Here is a 24,073-nt window from a genome sequence, read left to right on the forward strand (position 1 = left end):
GAGGTGGGAATTTTCTCTGCCATCTTTCCAGAATCCTCCTTATAACTATGTGACTTTAAGCAAGTCACTTTATCACCAAGAAATTCAATTTTCCCATTTGTACAAACATGAATAATAGTCCTTTTATTACCTAATTCATAGGATAGTTATTAGGAAAGTAATTTTAAGTACTTTTTAAATGTAAATTGTTACTGTTATTATAAAAGAAATAGCATATTACAAAACTGAATAAGTTTGTCATTCCATAGACCTTCACTGTTAAACTTTTATTGTAAGTCTTGTCTCACTCTTGTCCTCTCTACCTTATTACCTGCTTAGGTAATCACTGCCAAGAATCACATAGTCTTGTAGAAGAACTAAAGCACTAGCAGTCAATTCCAACAGCATCTACATGTAATTGGAGCTTTCACTTTGTACAAATAAACATTGTATTTGTGTACAAACAAATAAGCTATTTAATGTTTATTTCCTGAATCCAAGCATGGAATCATGAAAACTCACCAGTGCTGAAACACTGATACCTCCTGCTGACACACCAAAAATGGTCACTGAGTTTGGGTCTCCTCCAAAGTTTGCAATGTTCCTCTGAACCCACTGGAGTGCAGCCACTTGGTCTAAATAACCCCAGTTCCCTCGGGCATGTTCATCTCCAGTGCTACAAGGGAAAGAAGAAAGGAGAAGGAAGATGAATGATAAGAAAGGAAGGGACAACTACTATTACAGTAGCAAGGAAGGAAATGGGAAAAAGTGAGATGAAGTGGAAAGATTGACTAATAGTCAGAAAATACCCATAATGTGGCCTAGGAGATACAATTTATCATCAGGAATAAATCACTTAATCTTTTTCAACCTGTTTCCTAATTTATAAAATGGACATATCAACAACACTTACCACATATAGTGGTGGTGAGACTCAAACCTTATAAAAAGGTGGAACAAGTGGCATTATGGGAAATATAGAACAATCCTAAACTCACCCAATGTGTGGTCAGCTTTTGTTGGTATTGTTCAGACATTTTTCAGTCACGTCTAATTTTTCATAACCCAATTTGGGATTTTCTTAGCAAAGATATGAGTGGTTTTCAATTTCTTTCTCTAGCTCATTTTTGCAGATGAGGAAACTGAGGCAAACAAGGTTATATGACTTCACCAGGCTCACACAGCTATTACATGTCTAAGGCCAGATTTGAAATCATGAAGATTAGCCTTCCTGACTCCAGCCCAAGCACTCTAACAACTATGCCATCTAGATGCTGGTCACTTACCACCTTACTATTGTTAACTCTATAGGTAGATTCCGTTTTCTCTTTTAGATATAATTTGATGAAGGTCTTCCAATTTTCTTCTGTCAACTTTCTGGCCCCAACAAGTCCTCAACTTGATAAGTATTATTGATCTCCATAACCAATAAACCTTAGGTGAAATCTCTATATCTTTGGTTATCATTTCTGCTTTCCTCACTAATACCATGGTATTGTCTTTTCTTCATTTTCTTCTCTTCTCTGGAATATCTTTCCATCCTGTCTATTAAAATGGCACAGTTCTCCTCCTATCTCTTACAGGAAATTTGAATTTCACCTAAGCCAGTGGTAACTGCTATATCATCTGAACTCCAGTAGTGAAGAATTATTAGGGCTGGTAATTCTCATTCACTATTTATCAAAAATTGCCTTATTAATACTCAGCTTAGTGAGATAGTATTTTGTGCTGAACAGAAATAAACAATAGAAGATTTATTTCCACTTTACCCCACACTACCCAGAAAATAGTAAAGAAAAGAGTGTAGCTCATCTGCTTCACTTAATCACATATTTAAAGTATTTTGACCTAGCTTCATTTATATATCTCCTTTTCAATCAGTCAGGATCTTGAAAGTGATTAGGACTTTAATTACCTACCTTTTACATAGTTTCTGTGGCATTATTTTGAGAAGAGTTCCTGAAATTTCCCCAGTCTGGGACATAATAGAAATTAAAAGAAAATTGCTAATTTACCCACATATTGTCTATGATTATAGATTATAAATCTGTCTCAGGAAAAAAAAGTGCATTTGATTTATATTCTTGTGCTTAAGACCCTATCTCATGAGCATCTCACTAAAATGGTTTTATTTATTAGTTATCCAGGTTAAAGAATTCATGGAAAGCAAAGGCATTTAATGAACTAACATAGTAACAAATATTGGAAATAGCAAGTCAGTCTCAATCTGAGCACATTCCACTGGGTTTTTTTGGTTGTTGGATTGATGTGTGGCTTCATAGACTTAATATCTATTTAGTGAGAACAACTGAGGCTATACTTGGAAGAGAGAGTCTGGCCAGACATTGAATGATGTTAGATAAGACCAGAGAGTCTGGCAGATGACATGAAAAGGTAAAATCCAACATATGACATGAAAGTAGAGCTCATTCACCACAAAAGAGTAGGGAAGTCTGGCAGAGACAAGGTTATACTCAGCAAAAAGAGTGGGGAGAACACCCAAAAGGGACAATGTGGCTTTTGGCAGTGATTTGATTTTCAGTCAATCAACAAGTATTTTAAAGCACTTACTTTCTATCAATAACTGAGAGTACAAAGACAAGATCCAAATAATCCTTGTTCCCAAAAGGATTTTATTTTGTTAAAGGAAACAATATGTACACAAATAATTAAGCATAAAATATGTACAAAGTAAATAAATGTGATTTTAAAGGAGTAACGAAGCAATAACAGCTGAGACCTTCAAAAGGTATCATATAAGAGGTTGTCCTTGAAATGAGCTTTGAAGGAAACAAGGGCTTGTGAAAGATGTTAATGAGGAGATAGTACTACCTAAATAGAAGGAATATTTTTTCAAAGATGCAGTGATAGAAAAAGGAAGGCTATGTGTGAGGAACATTAATTCATCCTCTTTATTATACATGTAATTATGGGGGAAAGTGCACAGATTTATGGAAAGTGGTGATCTTATTGCTTTCAATGAATTCTGTAACTTGTTACTTTTGCTTTCAATGAATTCTGTAACTTGGATAACTAGTAAATAAAACCATCTCACTGAGGTGCTCATGAGATATGGTCTTAAGCAAATAAAGACCCACAGAATAGAATAATCTTGTCAATTATTTGGAGATAATGACAACTTCAGAAATCAATCATGCAGTCCAATCCCCTTTCTGGAAGCTCAGGGAACTAAGGATCAGAAAAATGAACTGAGCTATCCTAGGATATTCAGAAAATAAGTGGAGAGCTAGAGATCACCAATTTGGGATCACAAATACTCCAACAAGCTATATTTCAAAAGAGTCATGATTTCCAAAGGTGTGGATACATCTTCTGCCAACATAGACCATGGTCTCCTCTTTCTTCCCTATTTGTATACACACATGTGCACAAAAACACATATGCACACACATACATATACATTGAGTATATAGAATAATTCTTCCTGGTAATAAGCTTCTCCAAACAGCTACACTTGTTCATAAATGGTAGACTTTTTAAAAGTTAAGCCTGCACTTAAATTCTTTCTACACTTCTAGGAACTGCCAAAATTTTTGTTTTACCAGCATTCAAAATATTTAAAAATTATTATATGCCTATTCATTTTACTTGCCTCTTGTCTATCACCATTCTAGTTCATCATTCATTTTTCTGACTGAGTAAACTTCTCAATATGCTGTAAGGATCATGCAACTCCTCTAGTAAAAAATTTTAGTGTCTCCCTTTGTTCAGGCTAACAAATTCCCAATCCTGGAACTGGAGGCTCTCTACAATCTGACTTAGTTTACTTAGTAGCTAACTTTCTCTCAAAACTAATTCTCTTCACATACTTTACATTGTAAACAGATTTAGTTGTATTATTTTGTCATCCTGACTTCTTTTTTTTTTTTTTTTTTTTTTATAATAAATTTTATTTTATTTAATAATAACTTCGCATTGACAGAATCCATGCCAGGATAATTTCTACACGACATTATCTCTTGCAATCACTTATGTTTCGTTTTTTCCCCTCCCTCCCTCCTCCCCCCCCCCCCCCCAGGATGGCAAGCAGTCCTATATATGCTAAACCTGTTGCAGTATATCCTAGATACAATACATATTTGCAGAACCAAACAGTTCTCTTGTTGCACAGGGAGAATTGGATTCAGAAGGTAAAAATAACTCGGGAAGAAAATCAAAATTGCAAATAGTTCACATTCATTTTCCAGTATTCCTTCTTTGGGTGTAGCTGTTTCTGTCCATCATTTCTCCAATGAAACTCAGTTAAGTCTCTTTGTCAGAGAAATCCACTTCCATCAGAATACATCCTCATACAATATCGTTGTCGAAGTGTATAATGATCTCCTGGTTCTGCTCATCTCACTTAGCATCAGTCCATGTAGGTCTCTCCAAGCCTCTCTGTATTCATCCTGCTGGTCATTCCTTACAGAGCAATAATATTCCATAACGTTCATATACCACAATTTACCCAGCCATTCTCCAATTGATGGGCATCCATTCATTTTCCAGTTTCTAGCCACTACAAACAGGGCTGCTACAAACATTTTGGCACATACAGGTCCCCTTCCCTTTTTTAGTATCTCTTTGGGGTATAAGCCCAATAGAAACACTGTTGGATCAAAGGGTATGCACAGTTTGATAACTTTTTGGGCATAATTCCAGATCGCTCTCCAGAATGGCTGGATTCGTTCACAACTCCACCAACAATGCATCAATGTCCCCGTTTTCCCGCATCCCCTCCAACATTCATCATTGTTTTTTCCTGTCATCTTAGCCAATCTGACAGGAGTGTAGTGATATCTCAGAGTTGTCTTAATTTGCATTTCTCTGATCAATAGTGATTTGGAACACTCTTTCATGTGAGTGGTAATAGTTTCAATTTCTTCATCTGAAAATTGTCTGTTCATATCCTTTGACCATTTATCAATTGGAGAATGGCTTGATTTTTTATAAATTTGAGTCAGTTCTCTATATATTTTGGAAATGAGGCCTTTATCAGAACCTTTAATTGTAAAGATGTTTTCCCAGTTAGTTACTTCCCTACTAATCTTGTTTGCATTCGTTCTGTTTGTACAAAGGCTTTTTAATTTGATATAATCAAAATTTTCTATTTTGTGATTGGTAATGGTCTCTAGTTCATCTTTGGTCACAAATTTCTTTCTCCTCCACAAGTCTGAGAGATAAACTATCCTATGTTCTTCTAATTTATTTATAATCTCGTTCTTTATGCCTAGGTCATGGACCCATTTTGATCTTATCTTGGTATGTGGTGTTAAGTGTGGGTCCTTGCCTAATTTCTGCCATACTAATTTCCAGTTATCCCAGCAGTTTTTATCAAATAATGAAATCTTATCCCAAAATTTAGAATCTTTGGGTTTGTCAAACACTAGATTGCTATAGTTGACTATTCTGTCTTGTGAACCTAACCTTTTCCACTGATCAACTAATCTATTTCTAAGCCAATACCAGATGGTTTTGGTGACTGCTGCTTTATAATATAATTTTAGATCAGGTACAGCTAGACCACCTTCATTTGATTTTTTTTTCATTAATTCCCTTGAGATTCTCGACTTTTTATTGTTCCATATGAATTTTGTTGTTATTTTTTCTAAATCATTAAAATATTTTCTTGGAAGTCTGATTGGTATAGCACTAAATAAATAGATTAGTTTAGGGAGTATTGTCATCTTTATTATATTTGCTCGGCCTATCCAAGAGCACTTAATATTTTTCCAATTATTTAAGTCTGACTTTATTTGTGTGAAAACTTTTTTGTAATTTTGCTCATATAATTCCTGACTTTCCTTTGGTAGGTAGATTCCCAAATATTTTATGCTATCAACAGTTATTTTGAATGGAATTTCTCTTTGTATCTCTTGCTCTTGGATTTTGTTGGTGGTGTATAAGAATGCTGAGGATTTATGGGGATTTATTTTGTATCCTGCTACTTTGCTAAAATTATGAATTATTTCTAATAGCTTTTTAGTAGAATCTCTGGGGTTTTCTAGGTATACCATCATATCATCTGCAAAGAGTGATAGTTTGGTTTCCTCATTGCCTACTCTAATTCCTTTAATCTCTTTCTCGACTCTTATTGCAGAGGCCAGTGTTTCTAATACAATATTGAATAATAATGGTGATAGTGGGCAACCTTGCTTCACTCCAGATCTTACCGGGAAAGGTTCCAGTTTTTCCCCATTGCATATGATGCTTACTGAAGGTTTAAAATATATGCTCCTAACTATTTTAAGGAAAAGTCCTTTTATTCCTATGCTCTCAAGTGTTTTTATTAGGAATGGCTGTTGGATTTTATCAAATGCTTTTTCTGCATCTATTGAAATGATCATATGGTTTTTGTTTGGTTGGTTGTTGATATAGTCAATTATGTTAATAGTTTTCCTAATATTGAACCAGCCCTGCATTCCTGGTATAAATCCTACTTGGTCATAGTGTAATATCCTGGGGATGATTTTCTGTAATCTTTTTGCTAATATTTTATTTAAGATTTTAGCATCAATATTCATTAGGGAGATTGGTCTATAATTTTCTTTCTCTGTTTTCAGCCTACCTGGTTTAGGTATCAGTACCATATCTGTGTCATAAAAGGAGTTTGGTAGGACTCCTTCAATCCCTACTTCTTCAAATAGTTTATTTAGCATTGGAGTTAATTGATCTTTAAATGTTTGATAGAATTCAGATGTAAATCCATCTGGTCCTGGGGTTTTTTTCTTAGGGAGTTGATTGATAGTTTGTTCTATTTCTTTTTCTGAGATAGGAGTGTTTAGGATATTTACTTCTTCCTCTGTTAGTTTAGGTAAGCTATATTTTTGGAGGTATTCTTCTATTTCATTTAAGTTGTCGAATTTATTGGCGTAAAGTTGGGCAAAGTAACTCCTAATTATTGCTCTAATTTCCTCTTCGTTAGTGGTGAGTTCTCCCTTTTCATTTTTAAGACTAACAATTTGATTTTCCTCTTTCCTTTTTTTAATCAGATTTACTAAGGGTTTGTCTATTTTGTTGGTTTTTTCATAGAACCAACTCTTAGTTTTATTAATCAATTCAATAGTTTTTTTACTTTCAATTTTATTGATCTCTCCTTTTATTTTTTGAATTTCAAGTTTAGTGTTTGATTGGGGGTTTTTAATTTGTTCCTTTTCTAGCATTTTTAGTTGCAAGCCCAATTCATTGACCTTCTCTTTCTCTATTTTATACAAATAGGCCTCTAGAGATATGAGATTTCCCCTTATTACCGCTTTGGCTGCATCCCATACATTTTGGTATGATGTCTCATTATTATCATTTTCTTGGATGAAGTTATTAATTATGTCTATAATTTGCTGTTTCACCCAATCATTCTTTAGTATGAGATTATTTAGTTTCCAATTATTTTTTGGTCTACTTTCCTGTGGCTTTTTATTGAATGTAATTTTCAATGCATCATGGTCTGAAAAGGATGCATTCACTATTTCTGCCTTACTGCATTTGAGTTTGAGGTTTTTATGTCCTAATATATGATCAATTTTTGTATAAGTTCCATGAACTGCTGAAAAGAAGGTGTACTCCTTTCTGTCCCCATTACATTTTCTCCAGAGATCTATCATATCTAATTTTTCTAGTATTCTATTTATCTCTTTGACTTCTTTCTTATTTATTTTGTGGTTTGATTTATCTAATTCTGAGAGTGCAAGGTTGAGATCTCCCACTATTATAGTTTTACTGTCTATTTCTTCTTGCAGCTCTCTTAATTTCTCTTTTAGGAATTTAGATGCTACACTACTTGGTGCATATATATTTAATATAGATACTTCTTCATTATTCATTCTACCCTTTAGCAAGATATAGTGCCCTTCCTTATCTCTTTTGATTAGATCAATTTTTGCTTTAGCTTGATCTGAGATCAGGATGGCTACCCCTGCTTTTTTGGCTTCACCTGAAGCATAGTAGATTTTGCTCCAACCTTTTACCTTTAACCTGCATGTATCACCCCGCTTCAGGTGTGTTTCCTGTATACAACATATTGTAGGATTCTGGCTTTTAATCCATTCTGCTAACCGCTTCCTCTTTATAGAGGAGTTTACCCCGTTCACATTTATGGTTAAAATGACCAATTCTGTATTACTTGCCATCTTGTTGACCCCGGTTTATGCTTTTCTCCCTTCTTACTCCCTTACCCCCTCCCTTACCCCCCTTCCCAGTATTAAGCTTGTGAGCTCCCCTTGCTTCTCACAGCCCTCCCTTTTTCAGTATCCCTCCCCTCCCCTTAGAGTTCCCCCCCCAACTTACCCCTTTCCCTCCCAGTTACCGTATTCCCTTCCACTTAGCTTATTCCTTCCTTTTTCACTTTTCCCTTCTCACTTTTCAATGAGGTGGGAGAAGTTTCACCATAGATTGAATATGTCTAAAATTCTTCTCTTACTGCCAATTCTGAAAGCAGTAAAATACTCACTATTTTCATTCCTCTCCATTCTTTCTCTCAGATATACTAGGTTTTCTTTGCCTCTTCATGAAATGTAGTACCCCCACTTTCCCTTTTTTCTAGTACAATGTCCTTTCCTCAACTAGTTTCTAGAACAAGGTATACATGTATTTTTTATACATCTTTACAGCCGAAATATAGTTCCCAAGATTAATCTTTACCTTTTTAGATTTCTCTTGAGTTCTGTGCTTGTAGATCAAATTTTTTGTTAAGTTCTGGCTTTTTCATCAGAAATAGATGAAATTCGCTTATTTCGTTGAATGACCATCTTCTTCCCTGGAAAAAGATGCTCAATCTCGCTGGGTAAGTTATTTTTGGTTGCATACCAAGTTCCTTAGCCTTTCGGAATATCATATTCCAGGCCCTTCGATCCTTTAATGTGGATGCTGCCAGATCCTGGGTGATCCTTATTGTGGCTCCTTGATACTTGAATTGGGTTTTTCTAGCCGCTTGCAGTATTTTTTCCTTTGCCTGAGGGTTCTGGCATTTGGCCACTATATTCCTTGGTGTTTTGATTTTAGGATCCCTTTCAGTAGGGGATCGATGAATTCTTTCAATGTCTATTTTACCTTCTGTTTCTATGACTTCTGGGCAGTTCTCTTTGATAATTTCCTGGAAGATAGTGTTCAGGCTTTTTTTTTCATCATACTTTTCTGGAAGTCCGATGATTCTCAGGTTGTCTCTCCTGGATCTGTTTTCCAGGTCTGTTGTCTTCCCCAGAAGGTATTTCACATCCTTTTCCATTGTTTGATTTTTTTGGATTTGCTTGACTGATTCTTCTTGTCTCCTCGAGTCATTCAATTCCAATTGTTCGACCCTGATTTTCAGTGAGGTATTTTCTTCACTCACTTTTTTAAGATCTTTTTCTAATTGTCCAATTGAGTTCTTTTGTTCTGTGGAATTTTTTTCCATTTCGCCAATTTTGTTTTTTAGAGAGCTGTTTTCTGTTTCCAGTTCACTAATCCTATTTTTCAAGGATTTGGTTTCTTTATCCACTCTCTCTTTAACTGACTTCTCCAGGCTCTTTTGCCAAGCCTCCCTCTCCTTTTGCAGAGCCTCCCTCTCCTTTTCCCATTTTTCTTCTAGCTCCCTTGTGAGAGCCTTTTTAATTTCCTCCATGAGATTCATCTGTGCTGAGGGATATAAGGTCTCCTCCTTCGGGGATTCACCTGGGGACTGTTTGTTTTTAGTCTCCTCAGGGTTTGGAGTCTGCTCTTTATCTGTATAAAAGCTGTCCAGGGTTAAATTCTTTTTCAGTTTCTTGCTCATTCTGTCTATTTATCAAAGACAAACTATCAAAGAAACAGAAGGAAAAAAAACCCCTTGAATGGAGGCTGCTTTCTTTGGGGGAGGGGCAGGGTATTCGTGAGGCACAGGTCCTACTGTGCTATGGCGCCTGCGCACTGAGATCCGAGCGCTCTGAGATCCGAGCGGGCTAAGACACTGTGGGGGAGGGGTGGCCAGGTCCCTAGAAACTCCAGCTGTTTGGGATTGTATTCTTCACCCCCGGTGTTTTTAGCTTCTCTGCTGGGCTGCTGACTTGCTCCTATAGCAAAGCTCTCACCGCAGAGACGGCTGCGGTCCTACCCCCTCTCCGCTCCACCCGGTTCTGAGCTGCTATCTGTGCTCTGGTTGCAGCTGCTGCTACCCGCAGACTGCTTCCAAATACCGTCCCCGCCCTCGCGCAAAAACAGACCTTTCTTGACGAGTCTCAAGGATGGTTTCTCTTGGTAAGTAATTGTATGGTTTTTTTTTTCAGTCGAGCATTAATTCAGAGGCATGAAATGAAATGAATAGTGAGAGAAAAACACGGAGATTACACAGAAGTGTATTTCCTCTCCGCCATCTTGGCCGGAAGTCCATCCTGACTTCTTATCTTCAAGAGTTTACTAACACATCTACATATTTGGAATGGACAATTCACTCCATTTACTCTATTAACATTCTTCTTTCCTTCAAGGCCCAACTCAGAGGTTACCTCCTTCATAAATCATTGCTTAATCTCCTCTCTCAGGTGAGAATGGTGTCTCCCTCTTTCGTTTACTTATAGAAACTTTATCTGTACTGCTCCTTCAGACTTATCTCTCATTTTATTTTTTATTTATCTTTCCTCCATTAGGCTGTACATTGGAAGGGGAAAGCAATATGAGCACAAAACATATCTTTGTTTTCTACTCATAACTCATGAATTGAGCACATATTGTACAATTAATAAATGCTTCACTGAATTTAATACTTTGCACATAGAAGATACTCAACAAATTTACTGAATAAGCTAATATAAAACAATAATTCAACGAATGCTTACTGAACTAGACTGAGAACTTATACTCTCTAGAAATAGATGATCCACTGTAGGCTTGCAATACTATTGACTATATTTCTTATATGCTCATCATGCACCAAGCACCTTACTTGCCACAATTTGTAAATCCAAAGAGACCACATAATGGAAAAAATCCAATAAACCCAGGATATATATGTACATATATATATGGGTTTATTGGATATATACATATCCAAGGGGAAAAAAGAAAGAAGAAAAATATTATCTCCCAGGATCAGATAATTAAATACATTTTTTAAAAACTTGTTAAAACTCTGAGATACCACTATACACCTGTCAGATTTAGAAGCACCATGGGCTGCTTTGTGTAAGTAAGTTCCCACACTCGAGGTCTTACCTATAGAATCCAAAGATTCCCAGGCGGTACTGAATAGCCACCACCACAACATTCTCCAGAACTGAGAGATTTGTCCCATCAAGAGATGAAGCATCACCCACCAAAAAAGCTCCTCCATGGATCCACACCATCACCTGGGAATGAGAGAAGGATCTTATTGATCACTACATCCCTGAATAAAAAGGAACCTCAGAAAGCACATGCTTAAATCATTGAGACCAAATAATTGAAACTACTCATTCTAGAGATCTCTATGGAGATGATAGAGTTTGCTGTAATGAATCCTAGAATACTGGCCAGAAAAACTATATTCTAATGTGGATTCTATCATTAACTTGCTATGTGAATTGAGAAAACACTTCTATAAGTCTCAAGTTGGCCACCTGTGTATAAAGAAAGTTTGGACTAAATAATCTCTAAGGTACTTTTTAATTCTGATTTTATAATTGTATTTCCTCTGATGGAGTCTCACATATAGGGAAGAGGGAAGCCAAGATGCATCATACAGCTTAAGAGAGTCATTATATTTTTCCTGAGCCTCTATTCTTTGGGTTAAACTTTTCTAAAATAATTCCACTCCATTGATATTATCATAAGAAACAAATCCAGAAAAAAATAAAGCAGATCACAAAGCTTTAACAAGCTGACTGATTTGGAAAATTTATTGTTGATAAGAAGAAAAAGAAAATATTCCTGAATTTTCCATATCTGAGTCAGTTAAATAAAGTAGATATGTGTAAGCCAGAAAAAGGAAAAACTTTGGAAGAATATCATAGTTTATTTTAAAGGATTTGAAGGGCTGTCATGAAAAAGAAGCTTTGGACTCATTTTGTTTGCCCTTTGGGTTAAAATTAAAAAAGAGTGAAAATTGGAGACAAGTAGCCTTTAGTTCCATGTAGAAAATTTTTTTCTAACAAAATTCTCAAAATATAATGTTTTAATAGGTAATTGTTTTGCATACACATACACACACACACACATACACACACACACACACACACACACACACACTCTACCATCATCACCACTCCCACTGCCCCACCACTACCACCATTGGAGTCTTCAAACAGATGTTAAGTAACTACTTATCTGGTATGTTATTGGGGAGATTCCTGTGCAAGTATGAGTTTTATTAGAAAACTTCTGAGGTCTTTCCATTCTTGAGAAATTATACTTACATGCTTAATGGGGAGTTCTTAACTTTTTTGTGTGTATCATGGACTCCAGTGGCAGTTTGGTGAAACCCATGGTAACCTTGTCAGAATAATTTTTTAAATGCATAACATAAACCACATAAAATTATCCCCCCAAGACAGTGATATTTAAATAATTATGTATTCCCCCTCCTTAAAATTCATGACTTCCAGAGAGGAAACTATCTAAGATCATGAAGGCACTCAAAACTGTCCTATAATTGATTAAGAGTGCTTAAGTTAGAGATGGAGTACTGAGCATTTCTGGTGAGATCACTCACCCTAATCCTTTAATCAACTTTTTAAAAATGTCTAAATCATATTATGAGTAGGACAACCAAAAAAAGTCACAGTGTCTTATTTTTCCAACCCAGGATGGTTTAAAAGGATTGGAGGGGAAAAAAGACTGCTTATAGACATTGTTTGGGCAGTGGGAATAAGCAAAGAGAAAAAGCTTTGGAGGAACTGGCCAGGCACTTGAGCTGTGAGTCCTGGCAGCAGCAGTAGAACTAAAGATAGTAAGTGAATATACACTAGTCAGAAAAATATTACAAAAGACCTTTTTGCTAGTGATGGGAGCAGTATCAGGTACCATTTGGCAGCTCCTTCTTCCATTGCTCAGTTCCAAGTTGCAGTTAAAGGGTAAAGAAGAGGTTACAATATAGTGTGGCTCAGTCAATAAAAGATTAGGCTGAGGCATTTTTTCCAGCCCAAGATAACATAAGAAGTCAGAAGAAGAGGTCGGGTAACCTGAATTGGGGACTTCTTTGATGTAGAGTGCAACAATAACATCAGCTGTGGCCCTCGAGGCTATACCAATGATTACAACAGCAATTTGTGAAGCTCTTCAAAGGTAAAAACAACTAGTCAGAAAGAAAATTCAAGGGGCTACCATGTTGGCACTGAGCACAGGACTGGACGTTGTTGAGCAATCTATTGCTCATTACTCAGTTTTGGTTCCCAATTCCAGGGCTGAGAGGAGTATTTGTGATTTCAAGGGAGCTGGGCATCTACTGAGTAAGGACCAGAGCACAAATCATTGATGACACCTTTTCCCTGATCCCCCTCTCAGAATCAACTGTGAAAACTAAAAACCCAGAATCTAATGATAGTGATTGCCTCTATCCATCTATGTGAATTAAATGAAACTCTCGCAAAAATTTCAGTCACGAAATGCATTAGGAAAATGAATAATTAGCAAAAAAGGAATAAACAAATCACAAAAGCTACTATGGTGGCAGGAAAACTAAATACATGAATTTAGAAAAAGACAGCAACATGAAAATATATATAAGCAAAACATCAAAGAAAAAATGCCAATTAAACAAAAGTTCAACAGGAATTCTTGAAAGAACTAATAAAAATGAAAAAAAAATAATATTTTTTTAACTAAATCCAACTGAGAATGGTTGAGGAAAAATTGGGAAGTGAAAACAATGAAAGAAAAGAGTGGGAAAAAAAGAATTAGCAGATTGGTAAAAGATGTACAAAACTTCATTAGTGAAAATAACTCCCCTAAAAAAGCAAAATTATCCAAATAGCAATGAAGAAAGTAATTCCTTAAAAAGTGGGCAAATGGAACTTAATAACTCCAAGAAACATAAGAATCAATAAAATTAAAGCAGTAGAATGGGGAGAAAGTGTGAAATGTTCCTTGGAAAAACAATTGGACTGAAAAATAAATTAGAGATAAAAATTATTGGACTACCTGAAAAATTATGATTTTTTAAAATTACCTAGATAGCATATTTTTGGAAATTACAATGAAAAATTGCCTCCAATATCCTAGAAACAAGTGATAGAAATTGAAGAATCCATTGATATTTCTTGAAAAAGAGCCCAAATGAAAATTCCCAGTAATGTAACCATATTCTAGAGCTCCCAGATCAAAGAGAAAATAGTAAAAACAGAGAGAAAGAAACTATTAAAATACTATGGAATCAAAGTTTGGATCACTTTAACAATTATCATGATAAAATTATGAAGGACTTAGATAGAATCTTCCACAAGGAAAATGAGCTTAGGTCACAACTGAGAATAATTTTTCTAGCAAAATTATGTCTAAGCCTTCGGTGGGAAAAAAAAATAAATATTTGATGAAATAGTGTACTTTTAAGCATTACTTATGAAAAGATCAGAATAATATAGAAAATATAACATTCAAACATAAGATTCAAGGGAAACATAAAAGGGAAAACATGAAAGAGAAATCATAAAGGAATTAAAATACTTGACCTATTTATTTTTTTTTTTTGCAAGGCATTAAGAGTTAAATGACTTTTATATCATAGCTCTTTTTAATGGCAAGGTGATTCAGGACAGTTTCAATGGTCTTCTGATGAAGAGAGCCATCTGCATGCAGAAAGAGGACTATGGGGACAGAGTGTGGATCACAACATGGTATTTTCACTTTTTGTTGTTGTTGTTTGCTTGAATTCTATTTCTTCTCATTTTTTTCTCTTTTTGATATGATTTTTTCTTGTGCAACATGATAATTATGGAAATATGAGTAGAAAAATTGCACATGTTTAACATATATTGGATTACTTGCCATCTGGGGGAGAAGTAGAGGAGAAGGAGGGAAAAAATTGGAACCCCAAGTTTTGTAAGGGTAAATGTTGAAAATTATTTTTGCATATGTTTTGAAAATAAAAAAAGTTTAATAAAAAAAGAAAACTAAAAAAAAAATGACTTGTCAGAGGTCACACAACTAGTAAGTGTCAAGTGTCTGAGACAAGATTTGAATTCAAGTTTTTTTTACTCCAAGGCCAATGTTCTAGTCACTGTTGTCACCTCACTGCCCCAAATATTTACATTTCTAAATGGAAAATTGATAAATTAACTCCTAAGAACTATATCATTATTAGGACCCTTAGTGGAGGTCCCCATGGACAGAGATTAAGAGTGTGAATCATTTATGTTAGGACAATCTCAAAAAAACAGTGGAGTGAAAAAGAGAAATGAGAGAAGAAATAAGTAAGAGGAAGAAAAGAAGCACATAAGGAAGAGTTTTTTTCCAGTGGTTATGGAGAGGTAATGCTTGAAGATAGATGCAAAGAAATGATAGATGATAGATAAATGGATAGATGATAGATTGATATATTAAAATATAGTCATAAATCTTATTTAACAGAGAAATAAGAAGGAAAGGGGAAAAAGAGAAGGGAAGGACTGATAAGAAGGAGAAATGATTAAGGAAGTAAAATTATTTCTACCTTTTCTTAACTGCTATTGATGCTGATACAAGAAATAACCACAACCCAACAAATCCAAAGTTAAAAACAACCCAAACCACAAACTCCTTACAGGTAACTTAGTCTTTGATATCAGGTCAGCTGGGGTGTAAATGTTCAGGTACAAGCAGTCTTCTGAATTTTTCAAGGACATATCATTCATCTTCTCAAAAAATTTATTTATAGCCTCCCCTCCAAGTGGATTCTGGGCACACCTATGTAATGAAACATGGGAAATCACTTTTTTTACAGAGTACTTCAAGAAATCCTATTGGAGTCAAAGGACCACTGCTCAGAAATTTGGAAAGTAGTAGGGCTCTTAGAGATGACCTAGTCAACACATGTATTTTACATAAGAGGTTAACCTGAGGCCCAGGAAAGGAAATTACTTTGGCCAGTGCCACATAAGTAGTGAGTAACACATTCATGATTCCAACTCAGGTTCACTCCTCCATCCCAGTCCTCCTGCTCTCCTTCAGAGCCTCTCTTTCACCTTCCAAGGGAGAATTGATAAATGACTTTCAATGCCCTTTTTATTTTCCTTTTAGTTTATAAAGTGAGCTACTTGCTTTCTGTTTTAGCATGTCCTTTCTTCCCTATGGGCTTTAGTTTTCTCTTCTAGAAAACAGGGAATAGTGATTTTTAGGTTATCTTTCAGTTCTGACTTTGTATGAATAAACTTCTTTTTGTTCTCAGGAAAAATAGAATGAAGAAAGTGGGGGAGTTGCAGTAAGATAGATGGTCTATGGGAATTATTCTGATTTGTGAAACATTGGCATTCTTTCAGAGATAGTCAAATTCAAAACTTGGACACTAGAGCTGCTCCTAACTGTACTGGAAGTCTTCTGAGCTCTCATTCTCTGGATTTTCTGCTTTTGGGATAAACCTTATCCCCACTGAACTTTATGAGAAAAACAGAAAAGTTAAGGAATAACCCAACATAAGAATTATGAGATTGGAGAGTCCTGATTGAAATCATGATTCTTATTCCAAGGCTCTTTCTCCCAAACCATCTACTTTAAAAGCACTGAGCCCAGGGATGTCAATAGAGAGGCTGCTTTACACCTAGATGTGGTCTGGCATGTAGAAAGAGTGGAAGCAAGGGAAAATTGTCATTTTTCCAGGCCATATGTTCCCAGAGATATATCCAGCGGCATGTATTTAATAGGGGGACTGCAGCAGGTCCTTTATTTGTTCAGTGTAGCTAAAGATTCTAAGAGAGATGCATTACTTTATAGTTCAGGATCATTTCACTATCTAAAACTCCTCCAACTTCTTGTAGCTTCAAAGCTTTCGTTAAGAATAAGAAAAATGACATTTCTGAGGGAAAGGAGAAGAGAGGCAAAAAAAAAAAAAAAAAGAATTATGGAATGATTTGAGGATTTAAAATAGCAAAAACCAATAAAAGCATTAGGAGATAATTATCTTAATTAGGAAATGATGATTTTCTCTACTTAAAATCCTCCCTCTACAGAAAACCTAAAGACTGATGACTTTACCTGGGGGGGTTTGTAGTAGTGCTCTTCACATAGTCCCAGGGCTCAGGGGGCTGAGGTGGAGTAAACCTCAGGGATCCAAGGGGGGCTTTGGCAAAGGGGACTCCCAGGAAAACATTGGCAGATTTGTCAAATTCTTGTAGTATCACTTGTTTGCCTTGGACTTTCCCATATTCAGTGTCCACTATAGGTGCTGAGGACTGTGGCCCTGGGCAACATTAAGAGAAAAGAAGGTGATTTCACTTGAGAAGGCACTAGAATGGCAGAAAAGAATAAACATTGAATAAGAATTCCCTATGGCACTGTTTTTTTTTTTTTCTCTCAAAAATGGGGAGTAGAACTAGATGATTTTAAGTTCTCTTTCAATTTTGACTTTCTTTGAACAAGGATTCCTGAGTATGTGTATCAACCTACCTCTGTTCCATACTGAATGACCTTGGAAAATAAGGAAATCTCTTTGGACTTTCTGCTCCTCACTTCTAAGTAAGAAGAAATAATAACTCCCCAGAGGATTGTTTTAATTATCAAATGAGAGAATAGAAATAAAATTGCTATATATAATATATAATAATAATCAATTATGTTTCTAGAGATCTTTTTTATTTACAAAAACCATTGCTTACAAATAAACAAGATAAATAGTAATATTATCCCAATTTTATAGATAGTGAAACTGAAGAACTTAAAAATGCCTTATTCAAAGTCACATAGGTCTAAATGTTTCCCTTTTTAAAAATGAATTTTTATTGATCTCTTTTTTAACACCATTGAAATTTCTTTCAGTATTTTTCCTCTACTTCTTCCCAGTCATCTCCTGTATCAAATGTTTTAAATAAAATATAAAAAATTGTTAAAACTAAGCAACACATCAAAAACGCCTGATGACAAAAGAATACGAATATGAATAGGATCCCAAGGTCCTTTCATCTCTGCACTGCTAGGAGCCAAGTAGAAAAATTGCTGGGCCAAGAAGTATAGATATTTTAGACACTTTGGAAAATTATACATTTGCTTTCCAAAATGGTTGTACTGATTCACAGCTCCATGAAAAACATAATACTGTCTATCTTGTCTATCTTGTATAAATCTTTAATTGTCTATTTCACTATTATAATATCTTTGCTATGTTGCAGTTTATGTTTTTATTTTTATTTATTTGGAGTTTTCTTTTTTAGCAAACTGCTAAAAATCTTCAGTTCTTCTTTTGAGAAATATTTATTCAACTCCTTTGTCCATTATTATGGAAAAGGTTTTTTTTTTAATTTTGTGTATATATCTGTAACACAAAAACTATTTTACCCCATTTTCCCACTTGTAATGCAAAATGCATTAACTGCTGATAATTTAATTCATCATGAAAATTTATTTTTTACAAAAAGATTGATCAGTATCTGCTGACATTTTAGCTGAAATATTACTAAAATCTCTCTGTAATTTTTTATGTTTGTCTTTTTCTGTTTCTTTGTTTCTGAAAGAGAAAAAAATTATCCCCCAAAATCTTACCCTGAATTGTGAATGCAATAAAGGAGCAGATAACCAGGAAAATCAGCCACATTTCATTGGCAGCAGTTCTTTGCCACATACTGAGTGCCGTGATTTGAGCTGTGTTTAAGGGTTGAAGTTGCTTCTGTACGCACAGGTGTAGATTCGTTGAGTGACTCACCCCAGTCCTGAATGAAGGAAAACCAAATCAAACAAAAAGAAAAGAATTCTTCTCTTTCCTGATGAGAACCAAATTTAATATCTTGAGACTCCACCCACAATCAACTCACTTTCTTTCTTGGCAGGACTTTAATCATTAAACATTTTGTTACAAAATTAAATACTTATATCATTAAACAAGGTCAAAGTGCAAGGAGATTTCAGTGTTTTATGAGTATTTTGAGAAGTTTTGGGTATAGGAGTAAACTTTGTAAAGTTTGATGAAAATAAAAATTGGTAGATTGTCACTTCATAAAAGAGGTACTTTAAATGACTTGAGACTGCTTTTAAAGTTGTAAGTTGAATTTTAAAAACTATAACCTTAATTGAGAAATCTATTCACAAGAGATTTAGTGAAGTTCAAGGAAGTATTAAAATAAGAATTTAAGAAAATATTATGGGAGAAATTAGAGTAAAACCCATTAAGTTTAAATAATTATACAACTTATAACTTAAAATAAATTTGATACTTGGTATTAACATCATATGTTGGAGAATTAAAGATTGAAATTAAATTTCTAGTTCTTTGAGGCTCACATATAATATGAAGAGTCACTTTCACTTTAAGTTCAGTAGAATACTTCCAAAGCAGTTTCTGTTTCTTAGTCTCTTAATCTGAAGTTTTTGGATGGTACTCTGGAAAATTGGTTTTAACTTTAATATAGATTACAAATTCTTTAAAAGGTATATTTAACTATAAGAAATGATGATCAGGATAACCTCAAAAAGACTTCTATTAAATCATGCAAAGTGAAATGCACTGTGTAAAAAGTAATAGCAATACTATAAGATAATCAGCTATGAATGACTTTGTTATTCTCAGCAATAAAATGATTGAAAAAAGACCTTTAAAACATATAATGAAAAATACAATTCAGACCCAGAGAAAGAACTGATTGTATCTGAATATTGACTGAAGCAAACTTTTTAAACTTTACTTTTCTTGAGGGTTTTTTTTTTTGGTGGGGGGAGATAGGAATATATATTTTCTTTCACAATAACATTTATGGAAATTTTTGTATAGCTTCACATATGGTGAAGGGGGGAGGAGAGAGAAAGGAGAGAATCTGGAACTCAAACATTTAAAATATATTAAAATGTTTTTTTTTTTAAATCTAAAGGAAAGAATAAAATAAAAATGAGAAAAAATATCATTAAAAGTTTTATGTAAAAAAATGTAAAGTTTATTGCAGAATAGAAATGCAATTTTTTTGATTAGGTAGCACAAAGAAAATCTTTAAATTATCTTCAGTTTTCAAAAGAATAAAAGTTAGAAAAGTTGGAATTTATTAATCCTTATTTTACTTATTGCTTTTACACAACTAAACTGAAGAAATCAAGCACACCCTCTTATAGGCCATGTATTGGAACTCTCAGATTGCAAATGAATCCCAAAGTGTTCCCAGAAAAAGAAAAGTTTTTTTTAGAGTCAGGAAGCAGTCGAAGAGCAAGTAAAATATAATATTTTAAAATGAAGGATTCATTAAGTTAGAGCAAGAAAACAGAATAGATAACCTTAGAGTTATTTCCAAGGAAATAGAGAAAAAGTTGTAACTTGATTCCTTCAGAAAATTCTAGCCTCTGCCAGTCTTTTTTGTAGTGTGATTCCTATTAACTCTAATGAATATATGAAGTTTAAATAAAAGTAGATATTTAAAAGAAAAAATTATGATACAAATCAAAGAATATTTCAAATGCAAATCATTCTTGACCATTTGATAATGAAACAAATGTGTATTATAGGTCATAAAGTGTAATAATTAACTTTACTATCAAAGAGCTGATGAAAGGAATATAAAGTTATAAGAAAGACTATATCAAGGCTATATAAGTATTTTTAAATGTCAAAGGTTTTGTATGAGTGTACTGTCAAAAGATACTATAGATTTAATTTACATTTCATAAAATCAATGTGGTACTGACAATTGCATTCCAACAATTGTAGTCTGGCTGTTTTCAACATGAGTTAATTTTGAAAGGTAAAGCATAAGTTGATTGATAATAGTGTTCCTAAAACTGCAATACTAGCCTTAATGATCTTTGTAAAAAATGAGATAAATTGTTAACTGTGATTATTCAATTATATTTGATTGAATTGGATCCTAAAATAAAATTAGTGTGAGAAGAGTTTTTGTTAATTTAAAACTATTATAAAATTAATCTTCGTTTAATGAAAGCCAAACCCAAAATTCCTGACTAATTAGATTAGATAATTAGAAAACATCAGAAACTTTGTAAAAGGAAGAGGCAATTAGGAATTAAGATCACTCACAATCAAGGATAAAGTGCTTACTAGTTTCCTTACATATTTAAGTACAGCACCAGAATGAAAGTTGTTTATTATATAATACACTATAAGTTGAAAAAATATAATTGGACTCTGACTAATCTGATCATTGCCAAATAAAACTCTATTATGAAATGAGTGAGACAAATGCTTTTCTAACATATAAAAACTTATCTTTGAGAAATAAGACAGTCTGGAAGAAGAGAAGCAAAAAGCAGTGATGTTGAGGGGTGAGAGATACCCTAACAAGGATAGGGGTCCTCAGGCTGTAGGTTTTTGCACAGAGTCCCAATCTCCAAGGGAGGTTTTTGGCCAAAAAATGGCTTTATTTTCACTGAGAAACTATTTCCCTCAGCAGGCTGCTTTCTGATTAGAAAGAGAGCAAAGGTTTGGATACAGAATCTATTTATTTATTTAGTCTACTATGGTATGGGGCTTGGGAGTAATTAGGGGTTAATTTCCAAATCAATAAAGGGTAGAGATTGTTTCCCAGACCAATATGATTCCTAGATTAATTGCAGGTGGGAGTCTCCCCTGGGAACCAGGAAGGGGGATGGGAATCATTTTTAGGAATTTCCCCAGACCAGGTGGCCCATCTCCACAAATATCAGGGAGATACAGTTCTATTACATCAGTAATGTAAGATAAGATCTCCATTTAAGCAAAACATTGGAATTTTGAAAATATTATGAGTTGAAACAATTTAAAGATTTGAGATCTCCCAAAATAATATTTCAAGAAAAAAACCCTGAAAACCATAATGTAGAAATATAATACAAGGAAACTTTATAGAACTTCTGAACACAGAAGAAAAAGAGTTAATAGAAAGAATTCACAGATTAACCTCTGGGAATAACAATAAAAATAATAACTATACTTAAAACTCAAAAGACACAACAAATTCTCTACGCCACCATGTAAGCCATGTTCCTATACAAAGGGTACAAAATGTGAATAATTCATAATTATTTTACATTTAGAAGAATCTGCAGGAGAAAAATTTGTTGGACCAAGTGTCAGGAAAACTGATGGTAAAATCCAGTCTTAGTCACTTGTTAGTCATGTCGCATTTGACCAGTCACTTAACCTTTGCCTTATTTTTCTCCTCTTAACTAGAAAAATGCTTAATCTTTTGAATGTGAAAATCTTGGTATTTGAGAATTGTCTAGGTCAAAAAAGTATTAAGCACTTAATTTCTCAAACTGAAGTACTTCATTGATTTATCTTAAACCACAACTTTCCCATTTCACCTCAGATACTTAATTATGGAGTATGACTCAGGTTTGAAACTCCTCCTATAGGACAAAGTCTAGAAACCAGTTTGTTATCTTATCTATTATTGTTGTCTTATTGTCAATATTTTGTCTGTGTTGCAAAAACATTAGAGGAAAGGAGCTATATTCTTGACCAAAGTTCTTACAAAAGTATAAGTAAATCCTAGTCATTACTTATTACTTAGAATGATAAAATATATAACCAAGGGGTTCAGAATCAAAGAATAGTAGAATTAAAAAAGGACTCCTTAGACCATTTAATTAACTTCAAGCATGAATATGATTCCTGATAAAAATATTCCAAACAAATGATCACTTTTCAAAGATCTCCAGATGATAAAACTCATTATTTACTATAGTGGCACATTCTTTTTTGTATTAATTGTCATTGTTAGGACATAAATGATTAAAATGATGGGGAAACAATTAAAAAATAAGAACTCCACTGGGTATACCAATAGAATAGTTTATCTATTTCCAAAAAGGTAGCATTCAAAAGTAAAGTATAAGCAAAATTTCGAGAAATGAAGGATTCTTGGCTTAGTAAGAAGGCAGATGAAATTCACTTTTATATGGATAGTAACCATCCAAGACACTTTTATGATACACTGAAAATTATTTATAGGTCAAAGACCCATGGGGTATCTCAATTACTCGGTGCTGATGGAGCTATATTGATGAGTGATGAGGGCAGGAATCTAGAGAAATGGGATTAACAATTCTATTGTGTTCTCAAAAGATCATCATCAATTAATGCTGAAATCACTGACCATTTAGCTCAAGTTGAAATCAATCCTTCCCTAGGTGAAGCTTCAACTAAAGAAGAGGTCTTCAATGCCATTAAGCTTGTTCCTGCAGCAAAGCACTTAATGCTGGTTCTATTCCAGCTCAGATTTACAAGGTTTGGGGTCAGTTGCTCATTCAAAGGCTGATTGAAATTTTTCAGGTTATATGATAAGAAGAAGTTATGCCCCAGCAGTTCAAGGATGCCTCCATTGTGCATCTCTATAAAGGTAAAGAGAAGAGATTGTCCTGTGACAATCTCAGCAGAAATCTCTCTTAGTCACTGATACAACATCCTTGCCAGAGTTCTCCTTAATAGACTGATCCTACAGGTGGAAGGTGGTCATCTGCCTAAGAACCAGTGTAGTTTCAGAAGGGTTTAGGAGCAGTTAATATGCTGTTTGTTACCTGACAACTCCAGGAGAAATGTTGGTAGTAGAACATATTGTACATCTGACCAAGGTCTTTGACCTTGTTAGTCATGATGGCTCATGGAAAATTATGTCAAAATTTGGTTGACCAGAAAAGTTCATCCATGTTTTACGTCAATTTGATAATGGCATGCTTCCCCAGGTTCTAGACAATAGACAATTGTCTTGATCTTTCCCAGTCATGAATGGAGTGAAACAAGACTGGGTTCCTGCTCCCATGCTTTTTAGCATGGTGTTTTCAGCCATATTTTCAAATGACTTCAATGAAGACAAACATGGTATCAAGGTCAGCTACTGCACTGATAATAAATTCTTTAACTTGAAAAGGCTTCAGGTTAAAAACAGAGTGGAGGGAGTGCTGGTGCATGATTTCTGTTTGCAGATGATTGTGCACTCAGTGCAGCCTCTGAAGCTGGGATGCAGCAAGGTATGGATCAGTTCTCTGCTGCTTATGCTAATTTTGGCCTAACAAGTACTCCATCAGCTTGCACTATGCTATTCATATGTGGAAACATCAAAGACAGCAAATGGAGAAG

The 24,073-nt window shown here is 34.5% G+C and overlaps 1 protein-coding gene across 1 annotated transcript in view; it reads right to left on the reverse strand.

Annotated features, from left to right (window-relative positions):
• LOC127550725 (liver carboxylesterase 1-like) overlaps window positions 1–18,736 on the reverse strand; it is a 45,307-nt gene extending 26,571 nt beyond the window's left edge. Inside the window, exons 1-5 of the mRNA XM_051979869.1 lie at window positions 18,565–18,736; window positions 17,065–17,269; window positions 15,639–15,780; window positions 11,140–11,273; window positions 502–655 (exon numbers count right to left, since the gene is read on the reverse strand). Coding sequence (XP_051835829.1) covers window positions 502–655; window positions 11,140–11,273; window positions 15,639–15,780; window positions 17,065–17,269; window positions 18,565–18,643 — 714 coding nt within the window. The 5' untranslated portion in view covers window positions 18,644–18,736. The remainder of the gene's footprint in view (window positions 1–501; window positions 656–11,139; window positions 11,274–15,638; window positions 15,781–17,064; window positions 17,270–18,564) is intronic.
• Window positions 18,737–24,073: the final 5,337 nt, after the last annotated feature.

This window comes from Antechinus flavipes, chromosome 2 (assembly GCF_016432865.1).
Source record: "Antechinus flavipes isolate AdamAnt ecotype Samford, QLD, Australia chromosome 2, AdamAnt_v2, whole genome shotgun sequence".
Classification (NCBI taxonomy): domain Eukaryota; kingdom Metazoa; phylum Chordata; class Mammalia; order Dasyuromorphia; family Dasyuridae; genus Antechinus; species Antechinus flavipes.